We start from the raw sequence: 24,912 nt of genomic DNA on the forward strand, positions 1-24,912 counted from the left end.
CAGGCCTTCCAAGGCCGAGGCTCCCTACGGCCACGACATGCAGCCAGTACGAGGTGGCCTCCGCACCGCCTGGGGCTTACCATTCCGAGGACGGCAGCCGCCTTGCAGGTGGCAGGGACCAGGTACTGAATGAGAATCTCGTCTTCTGCAGGGTGCGCCCTCCTCAGCTCGGTCAGCGTCAGATACATCATCTCAAACTGGGTGCGCTCAGTGAACAAGTCTGAGACCACTAGGAGCTGGGGACGCAGAGCATTCAGACAGGAAGTAAGCCACAAAGTCCAAAATACATGTGCCAACATCCCCGAGACATTTAAATGTGGGAATTGACAGGGGCCCTGACTGGGGACGTACAATCCAATGGGAACAGGTAACGTGAAGAGCGGGCCACCCAATATCTTCTTCAAATCCCCCTGCATCTGTGCGGCCCACCGAGGGCGAGCGCCCGGATCTCAGTCACGAGCGCGGCGGAACCTCTGAGAAGCTCTCTAGCTGTTATTCTGCAAGATACTAGGTCTCTGGGCAGCAGAGGGGACGGGCTCTCCAAAGCCCTGGGACAGAGGAAGGGGCAGCTGTTTCAGAAACAAAAGCTTGGCAACTCAGTCTCCCCAAAATGTTCCGTTCTCTGTTGTTCACCTCTTCACATGACACCACCTACGCATAAGCGTCACTGAGGCGAGTGCGTGTCTGCTCTTTAGGGACGCTGCGCCTCCTCAGAGGCCCCGGAGGACAGCGGGGCTCAGCAAGTCGCCACAGCAGCCCTTCTGAAGGTGGACGTGGTGGACCCTGGAGGACCTCCCGGGTTTCTCAAGGTCAGAACCACTTTTGTGGTAACATCAAGACCCTTATCCGCCTTTTCACCTCTGTTCTCCTCTGACCACAGGGCGGTGTTTTCTCAAAGTCCTTTCGTATTACTATCAGCCTGAATGCGGAGCAGATAGCCTGGAGCCTGCTTCAGATTCTGTGTCTCCTCTCTCTGCCCCTCCCTGGCTCAATCTCTCTCTCAAAATTAAATAAACATGTAAAAAAAAAAAAACCCAAAAAACCCCAAACCTCAAAAATTATCACTGTTATTTCAAATGGATTAATAACTTACAAAAAGGCCTTTATTACAGGTGCTTGTAATTTATTGATAAAAAAAAATCAAACTGTAAACTTTTATTACAAATTAAAAATGAAATTCTTAAAACTCTCAACTTGACCAAATGGAAAATAACTTAGGAGCCTTAGAAGGTGCGAACTGAGAACAGCCAGGCTCAAAACTCCCGCCTGCAGGTACCGGGCAGAGGTGCCACCGAGGCCTAGGTGAGGGAAACCCGTGCCGCAGAGACCGCGCAGATGGCTGGCGGTAGGGGGTCAATGGGCAGGAGACAGGGACCCAGGGTCTTCAGCTTCAGACTCCTGCTTGCTTCTCGCCAGACGATGGTAAAAATGCTGATGCGGCGTCTCACGAGGAGCCGTTTGCAAACCCCACAGATTTCACTTCCGGCACCGTCAACACTGACGGGTGTAACCCACTCTCCGGGGTCCCCGCGCGTGCGGCAGCCTTGGTCCGCAGTTGACGACGGCTCCACACCAGAGCCCCTCAAAGGGGGTGTGGTGGTGGCACTGTCTGCACAACTCTCTTCTGACAAACCCGACATTTAAGAAACAGACCCTTGTGGAGACAAACGTGGCTATGTCACGTGGCCTCGAGAACCGTGGTACGATGGGCCGCTCCTGCACTACTTCCACCGTACCGAAAAGGGCATCGATGGGCCACGGATTGGAAAATCGGAAATGGCCGCTCCACTGGCTGGAGAGCTGTGGATCATCCTGCATCCGTGAAACCCCGAGAGTTCCTTCCCGGGTTCCCAGAGACCGCAAACTCTGCGTGAGCGTGCAGTGTCCGTACTGGTGCGTACGTGCGAGCACCCGTGTCTGCGTGTGTGCCGTCACGAGCCCCGTGCGCACGTGCAGGGGCAACGGGGGAGGCAGACTTACAGATCGGACCACTTCGCTGATCAGGATGATGGGGGTCCTTCTGGCTGACCCTGACGGCAGGATCCAGCGACTATACAATTCAAGCAAAAACTGGGAACAGGAATGGATGTCGACTCCAGCCCGGTGCTTCCTGCAGAGTACGCAAGATGAGAGGCCTGTTTCAAGGGGTGCCCCAATCACATCAAATGACTGATGGGAAATTTCAAATCGCTTGAAATGAACGGCAGATAAGAAACCTGGAGTTGACCGGCGATGTGGGTGGTGATGCAGACGTGGGGACGTCGGCCTCCTCCTCCTCCTCCTCCTCCCACTCTTCCTCTCTCAGGGGCGTGATGCTGTTCCCCAGCCACACGGAGTGAATGGACACCTTCAGGAGACAAGGACACAGGGCTCAGTGGTCAAGGCACAGGTGTCGGTCCCCTGAGCTGCAGACCCCCGTGCCCTTCCTGTGCTTGTTCTGGGGATGGCGGCAGCAGTGCTGGGAACAGGAGTCGATCTGTCCACCAGGGGAGTGCCCCTCCCCCCACCCCCCCTCCCCTCCCCCCCGGCAGGGCAGCGTGCTCCCACGTCTGCTCTGTTCACGAGGGGGCCCTCCGGCACATGGCATGGCATCCACACTGCCAGCGAGTGTGTGCTGCATTCCCACCACCATCCGGGACACCGGCCCCAATTCCCACTCTGCACGGACAGCCATCTCCCCTTCCGACCCCACCCGCCGTGGAGGACTGGCAACAGGAGGGCAGGCTGGAGGTGGCCACCATAGACGGACTAGGGGCTGCAAGGCCTCAAGCAATCTTCAAGCTCTGAGAGAGGGTGGCCCCCCTGCTCCCCTCATTCCCCAACAGCCAGTGATGGCTCAGCGTGGAGGGATTTGGGAGCCAACTGGCCTGTTAGCAGGGCAGGGTGGGTTCAGGGCTCAGCCCCAGGTAAACGCACTACACTCAATTCTCTGCAGCTAGACGTGAACACAGGTGCTGAAGAAAGGACCCAGCCGGGCAAACATCAGTGTACCAGAATAAGGCCAGGCGCCACCCCAAGAGCCAACGTTGCTCACTCATAGCCTGCTCCTCAGAAACACTCCCGTAGAAATGACACTGAGCTCCATCACCTCAACTTGTCTCAAGGACAGAAGCTTCTCTGCAGGGACAGAGCTCGGACGGCCTGCCTGTGACTCCTTGATCATAGAGGAACGTGTGTGGGCAGGAAAGGGTGGGACAGAGGAGGCCTGGGGTCTCTGCTGCAAGCCTGTGCCCCGAAGGGACGGGGCTGCCCTCGGAACAGACCAGTATTTCCAAACCCTGCTCTGACCAGTGTCCTCCGCGACAACAGCTAACAAGAAAACAGTCCCGCATACCTGCTAAGTAACCCAGTGAGGTTTGAGAGGACACGGCGTGGACAGAGCAGTCATCAGGCTGCCACACCGAGTCCTTCCGCCCAGCACACACCCCCTCACAGCTCCAGGGGCCACGTCCCTGTTCCCCAGCTCCTCCAACCTCACTGTCATATGCGTGACTGTCCTGTTTTTCTGACGGGAAAACCGAGTATAGTTCAAGGTGACCCACCCAGTAAGCCGTCACCTGGGGCCCAGAGCCAGCCCATCCGCCACACTGCACTATGGGACCACACTTCCCTCTGAGCTGGCAGCTGGGACACTCGTGGCGAAACTGGTGGCCCCTCAGAACACGGGCCCCTCTCTGTGTTCGCCCCACCCGTGCCGCTCTCGCCTGTGTGATGCCCCGGACCCAAGTCTAACTCACACCATCTCGCTACCTTTGCACACGCCTACACCAGTACGTGCACGAGACCCTTTAAGTCCTCCTTGGAGTAGAGCATATAGGAACAAATAAAAGAAAAACGCTCCTTTTATTTAAAAACCACACGTAACTTTTCCTCTGGATGTACTAAATGGCCCGGATCCAAGGCTGACAAGGGACGGCGAGGAGAGCTGGGGGACGTGACCGGCCACGCGGATGTGACTGACCTGGCCGAGCTTGTAGCTCATGTTCCCCAGCTCCCGCTCAGGGTTGATCTGCAGCAGAAGCTTGTCGTGGCCAATGAGGGCACCTGCGGGCGAGAACACCGTGAATGCTGCCCTGCGCGGCGTCGGCCCGGCAGCGCCTGCCCAGACCCGCTGGCAGGATGGCACAGCTCTGCAGAGCCCGGAGGGTCTCTGGGGTTTTCTCTGCCATTTTGTAACCCATTAAGCTGGGAGAGCCAGTGGGGCAATAGTGAATGATCACTTTTTCTCTGTAACAAACCAGCTTAGGACTCTGCAGGGGAACTGGTTGGGGCCTGAGCTGCAAAAACCAGTTGGCAGCTGCAGATGGTGCGACGGCCCAGCAGGGGGGCACTCTGCTCTGGGGGCCAGACCATGTCAGTGGGCAACAATTCCCAGGACCCTGCTTTGGTGCCCAGGCTGTCCAGCTGTGCCCACCAGAGTGGGGTGCAGGCAGAAGCCCCTACTCAACTGACCCATCTTTTCCACAGTCAGTCTTTTACACCCTCCACACCCCAGAACAAACGACCCCTGCCCCTGGCTAACCCCTAGTTAACCCTTTGCCAGATCGAGCATCAACACGCCGTCTTCCAAGAGGCTTCCCGTGCCCCTTGCCCTGGCAGCACGTGCTCTGCTCAGGGCTCCTGGAGCGCTGGCACTCCTCCTGGCACCTACTCTCTCCTGCTTCCTGTGACACCGGGTGACGCCACTTCTTTCTCCTGGTGGGCATAATCCTCACTGGATCTATGGCCATCCAAGTTCACAGTCCTGACTTTAATTCAATGCCCCGGTAAGTACACTTCTACACAGAACATTTTCTGGATGATGCGTTTAAGGTGCTTAAAATCGCAGGATCTAACAATTCCTAAAATAAACTAGGGGATCAGAAAAACACTGCGCTAAAATATTATTTTTCAACAGAAAACGTGTGCACACAAAATTCTCGTCTTGTAACCCAGGGTGACAAACTCGAGCACCCATTTCAGGGGCAGGCACACAGCCTGCGGTGCAGACAAAGCAGGTGCAGCGCTGGGGGAGGGACAGCAGCCAGGGACGGAGAGCTTGGGCTCAGGGGCGCCCGGCCCCGAGGGGCTCTCAGAGAGTGCGGCCTGCCCTTGCCATGGTGCTCTCTCCCAAGAAGCTGGAGGTTCACGGGAATCACTGATGGAGTCTGATTTTTCATGTAAGTGACCAGTTCTGCTTCCAAAGGCCTGACTGGGGAGAGACACGACTCCAGTTCAGTACCAGACTCGAGCTCCGCAAGGCTGATAAAATTCCCTGGTCCTGAGCAACACTCGTGGTCATGAATTAGGGCAGCACGTTTAGTATCGCAGCCTCCTCTTTAGTATTTCGGGCACATTCTCATCCCGGCCCAGGGGCGAATGGCCTGTCCTCCCACAGGTACCTGTAGTGGCTGGAGAGAGAGAAGGGACGGGGTCCCACGCTTGGTACAAGTGATGGGTGGCGACGTTCTCTCTCTTCGAAACCATTGCTTGGATTTCTTGCTCCACAATTCCTCTGATAATGCTCAGCTTCCTCCCAAACCTGAAGTTCAGAACAAAGGTTAAAAACAGTATTTTCCTTCCATCGAAACCTCAAAAGCCAAAAACCTCAGGGCTTCCTCCAGCTTTGCCTAAAGGAAACACAGGCACCGATACAGCAAACGGCACTTCCTTTGAGGCGATTCCTGTCCCCGGGCCCTGGGCTAGCCCTCGCTCTGCCAGAGTCCGTCCTGAACACCCAGGCCTCACTGCCACGGGTCACCAGATCACCTCTGGATTTGCACCTCTTGCGGCAAGCAACACGCACAAGTGTTGTGTTTGTAATTCTGGCAACAAGGGCAAGGGCCCGGGGAGGAGGTGTCGGTCACTCTGTGTGCCTCGCTGGCCTCACCTGGTGTCGAGAGCTTTCAGGGGCTTGTTCCGGGGCTGCTGCTCCAGGCAGCTCACGGCCGGGTTGCCGGCCACGGGCACAGTCATCGCACTCAGCACCAGTGAGGTGATGGCCTGCACGGCCAGGACGTTGATCTGGGTCCTCTCCGTGTCTTCCTAGAAGGAGAGTCCATGCTTTACCAAGTCACGAGCGGCCAGACACCCACCGGCCCACAGAGCCTGGAGGCCATGGTTCTCAGGCCACGTGGTCTTGCGGGGAAGAGCCCCGAGCGCTAGGGGCACACACCTCCCAGCAAGGGTCCTGTTTTGTCTGGCCTGATGCCACCACCTACACGCATCTGTGACTTGAAACGAATCTAATGGGCAAATGTCCACCTTTCAAAACAAGGTCTCTTATAGATACAAATCTCCAAACACAAATTACTTTTTAAGAAATTGCCCTGAAATTTCCTCACTAATTTTAGGGACTTTGCATATGACAACCTGTTAATTCTACACATGAATTTAAAGACAATCTGGTGGCACCTGGGTGGCTCAGTCAGTTAAGCGTCCGACTTCGGCTCAGGTCATGATCTCACGGTTCATGAGCTCGAGCCCCGCACTGGGCTCTGTGCTGACAGCCCAGGGCCTGGAGCCTGCTTCAGATTCTGGGTCTCCCTCCCTCTCTCTGCCCCTCCCCAGCTCGTGCTCTGTCTCTCAAAAATAAATAAATGTTAAAAAAAAAAAAAAAGAAAAAAAGACAATCTGGATTTCTGACATATGTCTACTCTTTGAACATTCATTTCTACAAGTTTGTACCACACCTTCTAGCAGAATTAGGGACTTCTATCCCGTGACTTTCAATATCTCAGGCTTTGCCTTATCAGAACATGGCTTTTGCTAACATTATAGTAACATAAGGTCCCCTGACATTCCAAGACGCTTGATAAATCTCTGCAAATGATGCAGGTACACATGCGTACATGGTCTTTATAACGAGCCTTTTCATTCGATTCAACCTCCACACTGCATCTGAAAACTGATAAACGGAACTCACAAATATTTTCAAGAAAGGGTGTAACCATTCTGACCCTTAACATGTAATGCACTACGATGAACTGTACTGGGAACCCAGTGGGAACCCAGGCCACTCAGACTTGGGGGGGGGGGGGGGTTGCTCCTGTTGTACAACACCAGTCTAGTATGAACTGGCTAGTCTTCTACAAACAAGACCAAGAAAACGAGCATGCAGCCCTTCTTTAGGCCACCACAAACAATCCATCAGCTGTTGTAACTGCCCGTGTGCCAACCAGTGGACGCACGGGCCTGCACACGGCCTTACTTCCGGCGGGCTCTCCTCCTGCTCCATCACGAGGGGCTGAGTCACCAGGACACCGAGGAGGGTGGCCCACGTTTCCTCAAACTGGGTGCGGCTGGTCCACCCTAGGAATGTAAACGTCGCGTGAGACGGAGGGTTACCCGCTCCCCAAACTCCTAGATGTGAAGGGGCAGCTGGGCCTGACCAGACGCTGCCCTGGGGCACCACATACAGCAGCCCCCTTGCCGCACACGCCAATTCCAAAATGCCGCCACACTGCCAGCTCCACGCCACCAGCGAGGACACGGAGGCACACGTCTGAGGCCACGCAAGCAAGCGGCACTGGAGGAGTTCAGCCCAGGCACCCTCTCGGCCCTCCGCTGTGGAGATGTGGGGACGTCCCAGCGGGCTACCCTGGTCGGATTCAGAACTGCTTCTGCCCTGCTTACAGAGGGCTGACAAGTCTTCCACAAAGTCAGACCACCACCCTGGGCCACGGGCTGCGTAACCCTGTACGAACAGCAGACCGCTAACCGCACGCTGGGAGTGGGTGAAGTGCGTACTCTGCGAAGTCCGTCTCAATAAAGCTGCTCAAACTAAAAACGTAAAAGCAATGGTTGCTCTGGACCCCATCTTAGAAGAGCGGCAGATTAAAAAGGGATGGAACGTTGCCGGGGCGCCGCATCTGGCGGGCCGCCCACAAGCAGCATCGCCACCGGCGGCCCTCACGGAGCGTGTGAGGAGTGCTCGTGTCTGAGAGCCGAGCGCTGCCTGTTCCCACTCGTGACCTGCCAGGTGAGGGTGGCCGTGCCACTGGTGTTCGGGCCACAAGTGATGGGGAGGGGGTGCTGAGGGCAGGAAAACCAGAGCATCAACCTTCAGGATCCCCTTGGTAGAAGTGGACACAGAGGGAGGAGGAGTGACTCAGATGGGGAGTGGATGCAGACAGCCTGACCTGGTGAGGCTGCTGGAGATATGGAGGCCTACGCCACTGATTTACGGGAAAAGAACAGGAAGCACACAAAAAAAGGCACGAGCAAAGGCCACATCAGGAAGAGACCGTGGAGCTGCCCGGGGTCTGAGTGACAATTCGGGCACGAAGATGCCTGGGTGAGAAAAGGACTGGATGTCACACAGGGTGGCCGGGAGGCTGCCTGGTAACCACCTCCAAGGAGAGGAAAGAAACCGAGCTTCCCAAGGCTCTGGTCTTGGGTCACTGCTGGGTTTCACTCTGGACAGGGTCATGAACTGTCTGCTTCACTAAAAGCAAAAGTAGACACGAGAGGGTGTCGGCTGCCTGAACCTTCTGGGATCAGAAGAAGCACAAAATGTGCAGAAGCCGGAGACAAAGGGCGGGCCCATCGTGCAAGCAGATGCCCACACCCGCCTCACAAGACAAACACCCCAGATCTACCAATTACGACCCTCCCACCAGACCACACGTCGAGCCGCACAATGGGGACAAAAACACCGTAACTTCCACCGTGCTGCAGAAAGCAGGCAGGAACCCTGACCCGGAAAGTACTGATACGATTTACTGAGTTTCTAGGAGGGTCTCTCTTAGTTTCTGAATCCGTCGTGACACCGTGGATGACAAAGCCAGGGGTCCCGGAGGTGGAGGTGACCTGCCCCCTTCACCCAGAGTCCCGTGCTGTCTGACACAATGCAGTCTACCTTCCCCCTGCTCGGCCGGCCGTGCTGGCTCCACCCCTCCCCCGCCTGCTCGCCCTGCACCGGAGAGAAGGGCATCAGTGACCACACAAGAGCACGCGGAGACAAAACCGCCCCCGCCAGGCAGGACAGCAGCGCGGGGCACAGACCGAACTGGGCCACACATCATCCGTATCACCAGGCGCCGGTCCTGACTCCGAACGAGCCTGGTGTATGAAAACTTGGCATTTAACCTTCCCCCCGCCGCCCACCACACCCAATACCACACCAACCTGGCAAGAATTTTTCATCGTGACAGTTTCATACACACTGCAGGATGCACTATTCACACATGATCACATCCTGCCCCAGCTCCTTATGGAATAACCGAGAAGAAACGGGCAAGAACGCGCCTTGAGGTCTACCGTTTCTGAAAGAGAAATCCAGACTACCTAGAGTGTTGATGCGATAGATGAACTCTTTAAAGACCTCCTTCTCCTGGAGGAACTCCACTGGGATCTCAGGAAACGCTGTACCAAAATCCCCTCCCGGTTTGGGTGACCATCCAAGTTTCCAAACCTGAAAGATGAAAAAGAAAGGGACCCCAGTCAAGTCAGGACAGCCATACTGTGAGGACACCATGAAGTACAATCTCTCTAAGCACGGTCTCCCTCCGGAGGCCAGCGGCCCCCTGACTGCGTGTGCACACATTCCCGAAAGCGAGTGCACCGCCTTCCTGGGAAAACAGCTCCCGTGCTTTGTCTGAGGATCTCCTTCCCCGTCATGTGCCCCTTATCCGCTCTGACCGCCCCTTCCCCAACCTGCCTGCTCCCCAACCTGACCCAGCCCCTTCCCCCTAGCAGCTGCCACCCCACCGCTCCCCAGGCTGGCAGCTCGGGAAGTCAGGTTCCAGAGGGCCCGCGTTGGCAGTGCCCGGGTCATCATCACATGCGGGCAGGGGCCCCCTCCCCCCCAGAGCCGGTGTGTGAGATAAAGAAGTTATTAGGCTGCACGTAGGACGTTCACTGGTGAGCAGCCGCAAGAAGCCATGCCATTCGCACTTCTAAACTCCGCGAACGGAAGGTGGGCCCGAGGTTGACCTGAGGCGGTCCTGGCAGCGGGAGCGGCCAAGCCCCCCGCCAGCTGAGCTGACCGCTCCGGCAAAGCCGAAGAGGACTTGGGGCGCCCAGGCCGAGGGCTCAGCTCTGGATTCCTCAGGCCCACCCGTGGGGGCCTCAGAGACACAGCCAGCCCTTGACGGCTCTGGTGCCTCGCGTTCACCTTGGGAAGACGCCGGGTCTCTCTCCCCCGTCTAAGTTGCTCGCTGCGCCCTCCTCACCACCACTCCCTGCGGGCTCAGGCCCCTGCCTGAAGGGCCCCCCTACAGCACGGGATCCGTGCCGGCACACTGTGGCTTCTACTCCAGGCACAGTGACCTCTGGGACTGCGCCTCCCACAGCGTTCCCCGTTCCTCTCCAGACGCGCAGCTGTCTCAGGACCTGTGGTGACGTCCTGCGTGCAGAGCACAGGCCGCCGGTGGGGGCCGGCTTCCCTTCCCTAGCAGCACCCTCTGCGTGCTCCCTCGGCGCAGCGGACCCGGAATCCCTCTCTCGCACACACGCACGAGGCTGTGCCCCACTGGCACAGGCCCCTTCTGGGCAGAGACAAGCACCTTTCCTCTCGGTCCTCCTGGCTCACCTTGACCTGCCGTGTTCACCCTGTCACCCCACTCCTCATCTGGGCAGGCTGTGAGGGCCCAGGCAGCTTCACCAGGGAGAGGCCACGTGGCCACCACCAACCCTCAACTGCTCACACTAAGTACTTCCTATTCCATGGGACAGAGTCCCTGTTAAAACCGACTTGAAACTGATCCTGAGGACAACGTGGCATGAGGAGACCCCAAAGTGGCTGTGCCGAAACAGCTGAGTAACACTAGACGGTGACTGCTTTTAAAGGGAAGTACCCGAGGGGTAGCACTTCTGGTCTACCGTTAAACAAAGGAGTCTAGTTCCCTGCCAATCACATCCAACATGAAGTACCGACTGGTGGGAGATGAAGTCTTACTGCTGGAAGTCATGCCTCACCCCATTTTGGAAAACCCAGCATTTCTGCTACCGACTGCTGGACACCACGCCCAAGGAAATCAGATAGGTGCCTTGAGCGCACGCCACGAAAGGCTCCGTACCACAGAGGAAGCACCTGAGGGGTCCACGTCTGCTCTCGCCCCCCAGGGGCCCCCAGCCAGGGGCTTGCCCACACATCTCGTTAACTTCGGTTTTCCGCCAAGGAGGGACCAGACTCACCAGGGGGGGGACGCGCGTGTAGCTGTTGACGAGGGGTAAGCGAGCCAGGCTGATGATGATGTTCCTGAGCACCGATGTGAGAAACGCTGGGGTGCTGCTATTCCTTTTATGGCCCAAGGCCAACACCGACGGCAAAGCCTCCACCATTTCTGCCACCATCCCACAGGCTGCGGTAATATAGGCCGGGTCTAAACAAACACCGTGGTTCAGAGGGCTGTTCTGTCAAAACACATCCCAAACCCACACCTCCACTCCTGACTTTCCCGCCCCCCCACCGCACAAGGCACGACCCTACAGCCAGCTGCTCAAGCCACAGATGCAGAGCCTGCTAGGCCTCCAGTCGCTCGCTGAAGGTCTACAGGTGTTACCTTCTTCAAATCTATTGAAACGTGCAAGCCTGCACACGCCTGCCAGGACTGTCGTCTTGAACCTGTCTCCCGCTCCTGGTCCCAGCCCTCCTGCCCACCCTGCACTTACGCGGCCGTGCCGGCCGGCTGGCATCCAGGGGGAGCCGCCCCTCCCTGGTGCTTGCACTCCTCTCCTAGCTGGTGTGCAAGGAACCATGATGTAAATCATGATGTACAACATCAGGGCTTCTCCCGGGCTGGTGGGGGGGGATTCTGATGGGATGCCAAGGCCCACCCTAGAACCCCCAAGGCAGAATGCCGAGGCAGACCCCACGGCCTGAGGTAAGGACCACGGCACCTCGAGGGCAGACAGTTTCTCGTTCACTTTGAGTCTGGCACAGAGTATGTGCCAAAAAATCATCTGTTGAGCTGATGAATGTTTAGGGCTGTCCGTGAACATAACCCATGGTTTTGAGGCTGGAAAGGCTAAGCAACTTCCTCATATGGAGAAGAAGGGATTCTTACTGGGCTTATGGATTATGGAGTCAAGTGCCAAGCTAAGAGAGACAAAGCTGTCTTTAGTAATACTTTTTTAAAAAAGTAAATAAACTCTATGCCCAACATGGGGCTCAAACTCACTAACCCGAAATCAAGAGTCGCACGCTCTACTGACTGAGCCAGCTGGGCGTCCCTGACCAGCAGTCCCTTAAGAGGCATCATCCATCCTATCATTCTTCCTCTGGCCAGGACGAGTGTAAGCAGCCTAAACAGGGCCATGGAGAACGGGCACAATGGCCGCAAACTAAGCATGCTCCAGCCCACGGGCCTGTGTGCTCTGACTCGACCCCCTGAAGTGTCTGAAGTATTTTGAGGAATGGAAATTCACGTGGTGATGAAAATTATGGTGCCATTTGCTGAGCACTTATCACAAGACTGGCGCTTATTCTGGGTGCTGTACATGGGTTAACTTATTTCATCCTCACACCAACCCCCTGAGGGTAGTGTCATCCGTACCCCCGCTGCGGAAGCACTGGATAATAACTGGCCAAGGTCACTCAGCTAGGAAGTGGCTGAGCAGGGAAGTGAGTGTCTGCAGACCCCTCACATTATCAACAGGAAATCATGAAATCCCAAACAGCTGACAGAACTGTAGAGCTTTGAGGTAAACACTTGGAGAAGAGCTTGGCTGTGTACTGAAACACCGCTGTTTCTGGATGGTTAGACAATTACAAAGCCTTGAACAGGTAACTAGAAAACCAGCATGCTCAAAACTAATGACAGGAAAATGCCATCATTACCTGGGATTGCACAAAAGCTGGCAATAAGAAAGCATTTATGTACTTGCTCTGAAGTACATAATGTTTTTTCTTTAATGTTTATTTTTCTTTGAGCGAGAGCAAGAGAGAAAGACAGAGTGTGAGCAGTGGGGAGGGGCAGAGAGAGAGAGAGGGAGACCCAGAATCCGAAGCAGGCTCCAGGCTCCCAGCTGTCAGCACAGAGCCTGACGCGGGGCTCGAACCCACAAACCGCAGGATCATGACCTGAGCCGAAGTCGGACGCTTAACTCACTTGGGCCACCCAGGTGCCCCTCTGAAAAAAACAGGTTTCTTAAGCCGCCAGAATATGGCTAAGACTCTCGTACTCCAAGGAAGAGTGTTCCACGAAAGGGGCAGACAAGAACCAGCAGCCGGGGCGTCTGCTTCCCATCTCTGTGCAGGGGCTGCAGGCCCGCATTCCAGTCACAGCCTCTGGGTGAAGAGCCCGCCCAGCCCCAGGAGCATGGAGGTCCCCCCAGCGACAAGCAGTCGCTCAGCCCAGAGCTTTCCTCCCAATCTGTCTCACCACATTTTAAAGAGTGAGAGGCTGGAATCAAGAGATGAGAACGATCCCATCTAAATCTAGAAAAGCTGTAAATAAATGGGATGTGGACATGTTTTTTGTAGGAAGAGCAGTAAATTTCATTTAAAAATCCACCACAACACACGGCTGAAATAGACGCTCTGGTCACCTATCATTCACGTGGGTATTTCCACTAACTTCGAGCTTCTCAGCAATTCCACTTATTCATTACTCAGGGAACATCTGTCGAGCGTTTACAAAGGCGAGAACACAGAGAGGGAACAGAGTCCCTGCCCTGAGGGAGCTCAGAGTCTAGGTGAGAGACCAGAGCAGGAAGCCCTGCAGAGGACGGAAGCGCTAGGTGGGGAGGAGTGGCTGTGGGGACCCCGGAGGGCTTCCCTGGGGGGGTGACGCCCCAGCTGAGTCTGGGGGACCAAGGAGGCCAGATGGACAGAGCCAGCATGCCAGCAGGGGAAAGAGCACACGCGAGGTGAAGCCGCAAACTACGCTCCAGAGATAAGCAACTAGAGGGAAGCAACAGAGTGCAGCTAAACTAAGTAACGTTTTAAGAGTCCACACTTACCGTTTTAAAAGTCTCTTTTATTAATGAATTTCAAGACCCCAAAGAAACAGGGTAAGAAAAAAAGTGGGTCTTGAGACTTACTTTGTGTGTTTGAATCTACTTCGTCCTCTCTGGCAGCCTTTGGGGTGTTCATCCTTCGGTCTGGACTAAGAAGCTGGTCCCCAGGCTGCACCACAACTAAAATCACAAGAGAACAAACTTTACTACTTCTTTTTATTCAAGATGTCACATTTGCGTAGTTTTACAACATCTCAAGGTGAGAGACTGAGTCAAATGAGGTCTAGGTTTTCGACAGTACCAGCCTTGGGTATTATTAGTCTCTGGGCTAGCCTACGACGCTCAGGACTCGACTTCTACGTGGAGATTTCTAAGTCTGCCACCTCTCGCCCTGAAGGTTTTTATCAGACAGCTCGTGATTCATTACTGCTAAGAGCATCACTGCAATCCCCAAGAAGTCTGGCTTTGAAAAATTGCTCCCTAGATCTTTGTTTTCAAGTTGACTACAAATGCACAGACGAAAACAATTTAAACAATGAAACTTCAAAACACCCTCTAACATGTAAACTATAATGTCCAATTTTTAAGAAACTCTGGCTAATGACCCTTGTTAAGGACACTGTTCCTTGAAAAGAATAAGTCACTTTTATTTTATAATATATTAGTATTACAATGCATTATAGAAATAAGCATTTTGACTATAACAGAAAACAATCTTTCTAATGTAATCTTATTAAATCTTATGGTCATCTGGGACTAAAAGCATGAAACAGTCAGCTAGGACCAGAGATCAAAGGGGCATAACATTGGAAATATTTTTTTTATGAAAGTTGGAACTCTAAAATCTAAACAAAATGACTACAAAAGCAAATTCCAGTTTAATTCCAGTGCAGAATCCAAGACATTGGAGATGAACACAAGGCTCATATTTTATTCACCGATTCACCCCCAATTCCTTGCTCAGCACCTGGTAAACAGGTGGTGCCAAATAAATGCCTACGACTCGACCTGCAGAGCTGATGACTGGTTCACGTGAGAAAGGAGAGAAAGCCCTTGTGGCCACAGACTCACTGGCTTCCAGGATGAAGCGGACACAGTGGATGAGAGAACAGGCGTGGGTCACCATCTCTGGGGAGGAGAGTGCACTCCAGACGCTGGGCAGCTGCAGGGCCAGGCAACAGCAGTCCAGGCCCGCCTGAAGGTCCAGACTCAGCGGGATCTGCTCATGGATCAAATGCCACGACAGGGCCTAGGGGGGAGGGTCAGTGTTACAGACGGCTCAGACCTGCTTCCTTCCTGTCTCCGGGCTGTCAGGGAGCAAACGACCCCCAGCTCTCAGAGAACTGTCCAAAGCGCCAGAGGCTAGCAGGTCGTGACACCCTTCCAGAGGAATGGGCCCCTGTCGCCCAGTCCCTTACATTCGTGCCTGACCACCTGCTCCCAAAAGTGCCTGGGGCTCTCCTCTCTGCCGAAATGGCCACCCTGATCTCGCTGCTCCTCTTTCCGTCAGCTCTGTAGGCTTCTCTAGAAATCCTTCCCTGGCCAGGGCGCCTGGGTGGCTCAGTCGGTTAAGTGTCCGACTCCAGCTCAGGTCATGATCTCACGGTGTGTGGGTTCAAGCTCTGTGCTGACACATCAGGCTCTGTGCTGACAGCTCACAGCCTGGAGCCTGCTTGGGATTCTGAGTCTCCCTTTCTCAGCGTCCCCCTCCCCCACTTGTGCTGTGTCTCTCTCTCTGTCTCTCAAAAATGAATAAATGTTAAAAAAACAAAAACAAAAACAAAAAAAAAACTCAAAAAAGAAAGAAAGAAATCTTTTGCTGGCTACATGGCCTCCAGGCCAAGGTCTTCTTACTCGGGGCTCCCCGGGCACAGGCAGGCCTTGCCCGTGTCGTAGTCAGAGGCTGGATCTGAGAGCATGGGTCTTGGACGTGGCCAGGCTTGGGTTCAAATGTCTACTGGCTACCTCCTAATGAGTAAACCTGGGCAAGCCACCCAACTTCTCTCAGCCTTGCCCTCCTCGTCTGCAAAATGGGAATAACAGAGCCCATGTCCCAGAACTGCAGTAAGGCCTGAATGAGTGGACGCGTGGAAGCATTTCGCCCTGTATGCAGCAGGCACAGGACCGCGGCGGCCAGCCATCACTCTGTACGGAGACGTACTGCCTGTCGGCCTGCTCGCCACACTGAGACCAGAGGACAGGGATCAGCAGCCATGTGACTCAGCCTGCCTCTAGGCGGGTGCTTGCTCATCCCTTCACGAACGACCGCACGGTGCCTTCCTGACACCTCTCTCTCTCTCTCTCTCTCTCTCTCTCTCTCTCCCTGCTGTGACTGGCAGGCGGAGTTGACGCTGGGTCAGCCGTGTCCTGCTTCGGCTGAGAGACACAGCTCAGGTCTCTGGCTGCAAGGATGTAGGCTAGACTATTTTCCAGAAATTACATGGAAAGGTAACACACCCACATCATGTACACATTTTAGGGGTGACTGTAAGTGCCAACACAGAGTGTTTAATTCCCCATGGCTGAAATGTCCAGGTTTATTTCTCAATTTAAAGCATAATAATTTTCCCAGACTATTTTTCTTTGATTATCCAAATTAGGATCCACACTACATCAGTGGTGCTTCCTTTTCCCTAGAAAAATAAATTTAGTGGCTATCTGTCCTGAAATGAGAGGCAGCTTAGCATCAAGCAAAGAGGTCTACACACAAGCACGTGACTTCCAACACTGTTTGGGAGATCCCTGAGAGGTTTCTGCCCATCTCTCCAGTGACCCTTGCTTCTCCCCACCAGACCCTCCTCTATGACCTGCGCCCTCGCCCCAGACACGCAGGGGGAGACAGCTGTGGGCGGAAGTCCAGGTCCCAGGCCCAGCTCTCCAGGGCCAGCTCTAAGGTAGGGACAGGAAGTACCATGTTGCCAATCTCCCAAGGCACCTGTGAGAAAGCAGCACGATCGGGGGATGTGAACGTGCTCTGAGCAGGTGACAGGTGTGATGCTTCACCACCTATAGTTAGTGTCTCTGTGAGAAGGGGAGCCTGCCTGACGGCACAGCTCCCAGGTTATAGACAAAACTGCCTTCCCTACTTCTCTAGTGACAGTCCCTCAGCACGGAAACAATGACTTCCCCAGCTGCCTCTTACCTCGAGGGTCATGACCACAAACTTCACCGTGTCCCTCTCCTTCTCAGGAGGAAGGTGCAAGTGGCCGGGCAGTTTGGAGAATACCAGCAGGTACTGGGCCAGAGCCCGGGCCAGAGTGGTCAAGGAGCGATACAACACAGCATCCCCTAAAACACAAGATTGGGGGTGAGCGCAACTCTAGCAGAGGCTCGTGAACGGCAGTGAGGCCGTTCTCCGAGAATCTGCAGGCACCCGCGGCTCAGAAGCACATCCGCACCCACACCTAACTCCACGCGTGACTCGGGATGCACCTTCCTCAGAGCCTGTCTCAGTGCCCCTCCAGGGCTGGGCCAAGGATCGGCAAACATGCCGAGACACCCAGAGCTAGGGGTCCCAGCACTGTTTCTCAAGTCACCTCTGTGCGTGCTCTCAGTTTATTAGATCAACGGTATTTACTGTATCTTGACTCAGTGCAAAGCACAGTACTGGCTCTGCAGCATGTTTAAGAAATAAAAGAAGTTTCTATTTTAACTACCAAATAGATCATTCAACTTGTTCCAGTAGGCGGTGGGCTCTGCGGGCAGGAACGGCTGGAAAACGTGGTGGGCGGCAGGGAGCTGCTGCACCAGGCCGGTCACACGGTCCAGAGTCGCCAGGCGAGCTGCTTCGAAAAGTGGACTCCTCTGGCCTCCGGAGACTTCGCGCATGCCAAGGCCCAGGCACGGCGCCAACAGGCTTAAGTTGAATTCCTGAATCAGGACGTTAAAGGTTCAGTAACAACAATTACACACTTTCGAGCAGGCAAGAAAAACACACAGAAGAAAGGACGATGCGAACATTTCTGAGAGAACACCCTCGAGTGCCCCATAAAAAATATCTTAAAGAGTAGTCTACTTTCCGTAATAAGTACCATATGCTCGGTGAAGTTTATTTCTGATCTCTTTGGGGTACTTTATTCTTAAAGAAATATTTTAAATCATTTATACCTTCGGATTTGTTTGAAATAAAAAATTTAACACATATAATTTTTTTTTTTAAACACATATAATTTTTAATTGATAAAAATACAAAACGAAGCTGACAAGGCACCCAAGAAATCCAGTGAAACACCACACATTCACCAAGTTTGAAAAAGGTATGTTCAAAAGCAGGTGAAATAAGTCAAAAAGCCATGATGGTGGTTAAGAAAACAGCATTTCTTATGACCATGTATCAATTTGTACTGTTTTGCCAATTTTAAAAAACCATTTAAGGATCTTAGGGGCCAATTTTCAGGTAGAATATTCATCTTATTTTAGGTAACATTCAGAAAAGCTAGGTCATCATCAGTGACCAAAATTGAAATTTCTGCTACAGCTAGAACCTTTAAAGCTATTAAAAGTCCAATTACTGAATTGGAAAATTCAATAAATAGATCATCAAATTTATTCAGCAAATCAGCTTTCACTGAATGGAGCTTAAAACGATTTCAGCAAACTGACTGGAGCCAATTCTGTTTTTTCAATGTAGCCCCTACTGTCAGACTAATGAAAAATCAGCACTTGGTCAAAGACTGCTGTGTGGCCTCTACCCTGAGTCTCTTCCTCCTCACCCAGCCCATCCTTTGCTGCCCCCCACCCTCCTCCACGCAGCTGCCCTGCCGGCCCCCCACCCTCCACGCAGCCGCCCTGCTGGCCCCCCAGGCCCCTGCTGCTCTGCATTCCCATCCGGTACATGTTGAGGCAGCACTGAAACACCTAGGTTTAGTCAGTTGCTTGCCCCAGGAAGTCTGGGAAGGAAGCAAAGGCTGTGGATGGTACAGAAGGGGAGGGCTCCACTCCTCACAGGACCTGCCCAAGAGCTGGGACAGGGACTCGGATGCTTTGCAAGGGCCTCCTGGGTCGGCTCTGCCTGCATGCCTACACGACATCAAGGGTGGGGACGGGGACCTCATGACATCTAGTGAGGGGCTGGGGAATGCCTGACTACAAGTAATGGAGGGAACCTCACTGTATGTAGGAGAGGTACAAGGCCCTCACTATAAGTAGTGGGGGCAAGAGGACCTCACTACATAACATAAGGGGAGGGGCCTTACTGAAGATCAATTTCCGGAATGCCATGAGAGTCAGTTAAATCGTGTACTATACCATTTCAATACCTTTCCTCATGACTATGAGAATATGCAATGGGAACAGACAATAATCTGAGAACCTATTTCCTTCAAGGGCATGAAAAGCTGAATTAAACACAATTTACTTCCTTTTGGATTCTAATGTGGCTGAAACAATGTCCTGCCCGTCTGGGTTAGAGCCTCTTCTTGTCCTGCACCCCCCACCCCCGGGTTAGAGCCTCCGTTCGTCATGCCCCGTCTGGGTTAGAGTCTCGCCTCGTCCTGCCCCGTCTGGATTAATGTCTCCCTAATTTCTCCCCTGAATGGGTTAGTCTCTCCATGTCCCGTCCCACCTAGCCCAGAGACTCCCATGCTCCATCCTGTCTGGATTAGAGTCTCTGCCATTAAGGCAGAAGAGCGAGTGGCACACGTCCTCAGTCAGTCACGTGATAATGAAGCCAGTCCAGCATCCTGCCGGCGTCCTGCTGCTCTCCACCGTACCGAGTTCATCATGAACGTGCTCATGTCACTGGGAGGAATCCGATTCACCAGTTCTGCCCCTTCCAGCAGCGCAGAATCTGACCTAGTCCAGCACTGGGATTTGACTAGACGTAGGTACCAGTCCTGGGAAGAAGAAAAAGGAGAACGCCATGCAGTTGGGCAGGGGCTTCAACCCTATTGAACACGTGCTGTTTCTGTGATCACTGCCCCTCACATCCTGTGGCCCCAGACCAAAGGACAGGGGGCCCCAGATGGGCCGTGAATGCAGCTTCAGTAAAACTGGATTCCAGCTGGCCGTGCGGCTGCTCACCAAACCACAGGCCTTTGCCACGGGAACTGCTACAAGGCTGTCTTTGGACTCGCCGTTACCTACTGGACAGCCTCTCCTCCCTTACCCGGTGAACATTCCAGTGCCCTCCTAACAGCTCAAGTGTGGGGCCAGCAGGCCCTCCTCCCTGTGCCCTCACCCACTGTCCACCCCTCGCCTGGGAATGCTCTGATCACCTTCTACTGGGGTGTCTGCCTCGCTCCTTCCTCTCCAAGGCCAGTGCAGCAGAGGCTCCGAACAAATCGAATCTGAGTGTAGAGGCCTGAACTTTGCCACTCTGTGCCTGGGCTATGGGTTTTCAAAATCCAAGTTCACATCTACGCTGACCTCCCTCCAGAAAACAGAGTACCAAGGATCTGTCGAGGCCCCAAATGGTCCCCAGCTCTGCAGTTTGAGTACTAAGGGTGACGGCAAGTACCAGGGTCCTTGGGACGGTGAGCTCAGCACGCAGGTCGGCAGGTTTAAGGAGAGGGAGACAGGCCAGGGGGGCAGGCACTTCGGGCTACGTGGGCCACGGCCACTCCTCCCCTGCCTCCCGTTTGCTAACCGTGCCGATGCCCCTCTGCTTGACGCCAGAAGTGTCCCAAATCAGCGTTTCCTCTCACCCCACACTTCCTGCTGATGACCTGGGCTGGACCTAAGGCATCCTGTCAGTGATGGGACCCCGCCCACTGCCAGCAAGAAGCAGGACGGGCGGAGAGCCCTCGGGAGCCACGCCACGTTTCAGGACGCCCCGCTGCCTGAGCCGCCCCGCTGCACCCTCTGGATTTGCCAAAGGCTCACGGGAGCACGGAGTGCCCGGGCCCTGTGTGTCACACGCACACACGGCCAGACACTTACTTTGTCTGGAATGACTGTCTCCAGTGCCAGGGGCCCATCCCCGTCCAGCGGGTGGGACGTGACTGGAGGAGAAGGGCCACGGGAGCCCGGTGCGGTAGCAAGACGAAGCCTGTCCAGCAGGGAGTACAGCCTCTGGTGTCTGGAATAGGACCACACGTGGGGTTAGAGCACGGCTTCACGGGTAAGAAGTAACGGTGGCTTCCTAAAGCAGGATGCGACACATCTGACACGTTTTCTTCAGAGCTGCCTCAACAATGCTCAGACAGGTGGTGATGCAGCTTCAGGCTCTGGCTTATTTTTAACAGCACAGTTCATGCCCCACCAACGTTTTGCAGACATTTCATTTATACTCGAACATCCTAACAGGCAATAACATGGTTTAACAGCTAATAAAAGCATTCTTTACAAATGCAAAATAGATCATCTATTCTAAGACCCAAGTGCACAAAATCTCCCATTGATTCTCCCAACACGATAAAATTTATACCAATTTATGTTCACTTCATAGAAGAAGCACCTCACCTTGAACAAGATATTTATATAATCTTCCTCATCTGGTCTGAAATCTAAATGTAGAATCAAAAAATAATGGTTTGACTTTCCGCTATCTGCTAAGAGAGCAACGACTTCATGATGCAAATGACAGTATGACCGGCCCAGCAAACTGCACGTCCGTCCAAACCGTGTGCTGTCTACCCGGTTAGGCCCCTTCCCCAGGGAAGACACCGGCAACGATCCACAGCACAGGCATTCTACCCCGTTCTCCCTCCCGCTCTCCCTCTCTGGCTCTCTCCCTGTCTGTCTCTCTGTCTCTCTTGCACACACACACGCGCGCGCATGCGCTCACAGGCACACGCCTTCCCCCCTGTGAGGGCAAAAGGTAAAATCTAAAGGTAAAACATATTTTATTTATTTAGTTGAAGAAATCGATAACAGATGTCAGGATTTCTGATAAGGCTTCTAAAAGACTATGCAACAAAATCAGGTGATAAATACCACACAGAGGTAACATTTTAACAAGACGCAAATATAATTCTTGCACACCGAAAACTGGGTAACGTCTTTCAGACAGGCCCGCTGTTGCGCAGCAGTTAGGTTACACGCTGCGGTTTTGCGAAGATAAGGCGAGTGACCCTCTCCTCTGTCACAGCCTGGTGAACACGTACAACCTCTCAGGCAGCCAAGGGGACGCAGGCGTGTCTGCTCCGACGGCAGACACAGTGCTGTCTGTTCATCTCCCTTTTTATAAAGTGAGTCCCATTCCGTGTCACTTAGGAAGGCCTTCTCTCAAGGCCCTTCTGCGGTAAACTCACCTACAAGGCACATCGATCTCTCGTCCTGAGCTTATCCCCTTACAGATCGAAGCCTTTATATCCAAAAGCAAGGAACGCCTGGTTGTAGCATTACCTCTGAGCCAGCCCGCTGCTCTGAAGGTATTCCTGGATTCTGGTTAGTTCCTCCACCGGCAACTGGGCCATGCTGCTCTGCAGTGGACAATAACACGTCAGCACGTAATGAATCCAAATAACCTTGCGCTGATTTAAAAAGCAAAGAGTAACGTGTACAGTTTACGAGTAGAAAGTACAGGCAGCACTCGTATCAGGCACACAAGGAATTTACACATCTTGTATATGTGTCCCTCAGCGGCCATGTGAAGACTATGCCTGTGGAGGAAAAAACCAGCCAACTGTTCTGCCTGCTCTGCTAACTTCTCAGTAAAAATCAGTCTCAGTGTTTTTCTAGTACCTGCAAATTTGCGGCCAAAAGCATTTCCACGCGGCGACAGGCAAGGGTGTCGACCATGCGAGCCAGCACTCGGAACGGGGTGCACAAAAGCTTGTCCACATACAGTGTTAACACGGCGCCTGACTGGCTGAGGTGGATCCCTTCCAAGCACTGAAGCGTCTTCTTCAGGGTGGTGGGCTGGAGGTGGGGAGAAGGAAAGCAGCAAGGGCACAGGATTTTGCCAACCGGACATCAGCAGTTTCAAAGTTCCGACGGTACGTGTTTAAGGCAGAGAAAAAAACGGACTGGCAACAGTCGTCACTAGAGAGACTTACGGCTGAAAGGTTCTCACAACGAGACTGAATTGCCTGGATGAAGAGGCCACTGGCGGCGGAGTTCCGGTGAACAGCACTAATGAAATCCTGCACGGGAGGCTCATGGGACAGACTGATCAGGTCCTGAATATGATTCACGATGAGCCACGTTAAGTGCTCTGAATCGTGTAGGTTCTGACACTGAGGAAAAAAGACAGTGAAAGACTCGTTTCCAAGTAGACAAGCACAGAACGGATACTGATGCCACAGAAAAGGCCACAAGAGGTAGGAAGGGGAAAACAAATCCCAAATTATGATCTTCATTGAAAACGTCCAGTGTCTGACCACCAATGATCATCAGGGTCGGAGCTCACTTCACAGACTCCGTTGCCTTCAACCCTACGATGTGGCCAAAGCTGTTGGATGTCAGACCCCGCCAGGGAAATGTGACACTCCAGCACAGCTCCGAGGGACACCGGCCAAGGGGTAGGGGGAGAGAGGAGCAAGGCCCAGGGCTACAGGGGTCAACGGGCGCCTGCCATGGACCAGTGACCCCAGGGCAGCGGGCACAGCGGGGCCGACATCGCCCTGCCCTCAGGTGACTGGACCGAGCCGTGATGCAGGAGACCAGGTGACAGACACTCCCATGCACGGCAGGCCCTGCTCTGTCCGGGCTTCGATCCAGCCCAACGAGAGTGAGAGTGTTCTCTGGTTCTCCTTCTCCAATCCTGTGACAGGTCACTGGAGAAAAAGGGCTCCCACAACTGTCACAGTTTTGACAGAACGCCTGAATCCAAAATATGAACAAATTCCACATGGACATTAAGGGGTGAAACTTAAGATTTATAAGGAAATAAATATCTGTCTTTATTTTTTTTATTATTTTTTTTTAAGGTTTATTTATTTTTGAGAGAGAGAGAGAGAGAGAGAGAGACAGTGTGAGCGGGAGAGGGTCAGAGAGAGAGGGAGACACAGAATCCAAAGCAGGCTCCAGGCTCTGAGTTGTCAGCACAGGGCCTGATGTGGGGCTCGAACTCACGAATGGTGACATCAGACCTGAGCCAAAGCCAGACAGACACTTAACTGGCTGAGCCACTTAGGCGCCCCCCCCTCGCCTTTTTCTTCCCCATCTTTAAATATGTATGTTGCTTTCTCATCTTAATTCATAATCCTCCTAGGCAGAAACTGTAAAATAAGAACAATTCTTTGACACGGTTACTGATTAATATTTTCTATGGGGGATAACTTGATAGCATTAGTTTATAAAATTCGTATTTTTCTTACATTTCTGTGAAAGCATCATGTAATTATTTCTCAAAAGTAGAATAAGATAGAAAAACTATGTCAATGTAAAGAATGTAAGTAAAAAAAGTGAGTAGCAATAAAAAATCTCTCTGATGACAACTAGTTCCTTGAAAGAGTCCCCTTCCTTTCCGACTGAGAATGTCATGCCCTCTGCTGTGTGAAAACAGCATGTGCATGGTGCCATGTTAGTGCCAAAGACGTGCACATGCTCTGTATTGGGAGAGGAAAAGCACCAAATTCCAGCCAAAATGCCTCAACAGGTTTCTTGAGTAATGCAATTACAAGGAGATGGTATCTTCTTCTGTTTATTGGTTTTTGTTAATTTTCTTCTTTTTTCTTCATGTTTATTTTGAGAGAAAGTGTGCACGAGGAGGAGAGGAGCAGAGAAAGAGGGAGAGAGAGAATCCCAAGTAGGCTCCATGCTGTCAGCACAGATCCTGACAAGGTGCTCAATCCCATGAATCGTCAGAACGTGACCTGAGCCAAAATCAAGAGTCAGACACTCAACTGAGACACCCAGGCACCCCTGCTTTTTATCAATTTTCTCTGTGAAACATGTGATGCTCATTTGATGGCCAACAGCTCCGCAAATGCTATCTTTTTGAAAAGGACGGCATATGGGGTACCTGGGTGGTTCAGTCGGTTAAGCATCCGACTCTTGGTTTCGGCTCAGGTCATCATCTCATGATTGGTGAGTTTGAGCCTCGCACTGGGCTTTGCGCTGACAGCGTGGAGCCTGCTTGGGATTTCTCTCTCCCTCTCTCTCTGCCCCTCCCCAACTCATGCTGTCTCTGTGTCTCTCAAA

The 24,912-nt window shown here is 53.2% G+C and overlaps 1 protein-coding gene across 4 annotated transcripts in view; it reads right to left on the reverse strand.

Moving 5' to 3' along the window:
* HTT (huntingtin) overlaps positions 1-24,912 on the reverse strand; it is a 147,275-nt gene that overhangs the window by 7,532 nt on the left and 114,831 nt on the right. For all 4 annotated transcript variants that reach the window (XM_086705562.1, XM_025921615.2, XM_086705563.1 and 1 more), the window contains 18 exons: positions 22,824-23,003; positions 22,510-22,686; positions 22,171-22,247; positions 20,764-20,902; positions 19,596-19,718; positions 17,541-17,754; positions 17,027-17,172; positions 14,956-15,133; positions 13,969-14,064; positions 11,119-11,306; positions 9,268-9,394; positions 7,190-7,290; positions 5,870-6,024; positions 5,382-5,521; positions 3,962-4,044; positions 2,217-2,347; positions 1,981-2,110; positions 81-236 (listed from right to left, as the gene is read on the reverse strand). In XM_086705562.1, the coding sequence (XP_086561688.1) occupies positions 81-236; positions 1,981-2,110; positions 2,217-2,347; positions 3,962-4,044; positions 5,382-5,521; positions 5,870-6,024; positions 7,190-7,290; positions 9,268-9,394; positions 11,119-11,306; positions 13,969-14,064; positions 14,956-15,133; positions 17,027-17,172; positions 17,541-17,754; positions 19,596-19,718; positions 20,764-20,902; positions 22,171-22,247; positions 22,510-22,686; positions 22,824-23,003 (2,541 nt within the window). The remainder of the gene's footprint in view (positions 1-80; positions 237-1,980; positions 2,111-2,216; positions 2,348-3,961; positions 4,045-5,381; positions 5,522-5,869; positions 6,025-7,189; positions 7,291-9,267; positions 9,395-11,118; positions 11,307-13,968; positions 14,065-14,955; positions 15,134-17,026; positions 17,173-17,540; positions 17,755-19,595; positions 19,719-20,763; positions 20,903-22,170; positions 22,248-22,509; positions 22,687-22,823; positions 23,004-24,912) is intronic.

Source organism: Puma concolor, chromosome B1 (genome assembly GCF_028749965.1).
Source record: "Puma concolor isolate L17-30 chromosome B1, mPumCon1.1.hap2, whole genome shotgun sequence".
NCBI classification, from domain to species: domain Eukaryota; kingdom Metazoa; phylum Chordata; class Mammalia; order Carnivora; family Felidae; genus Puma; species Puma concolor.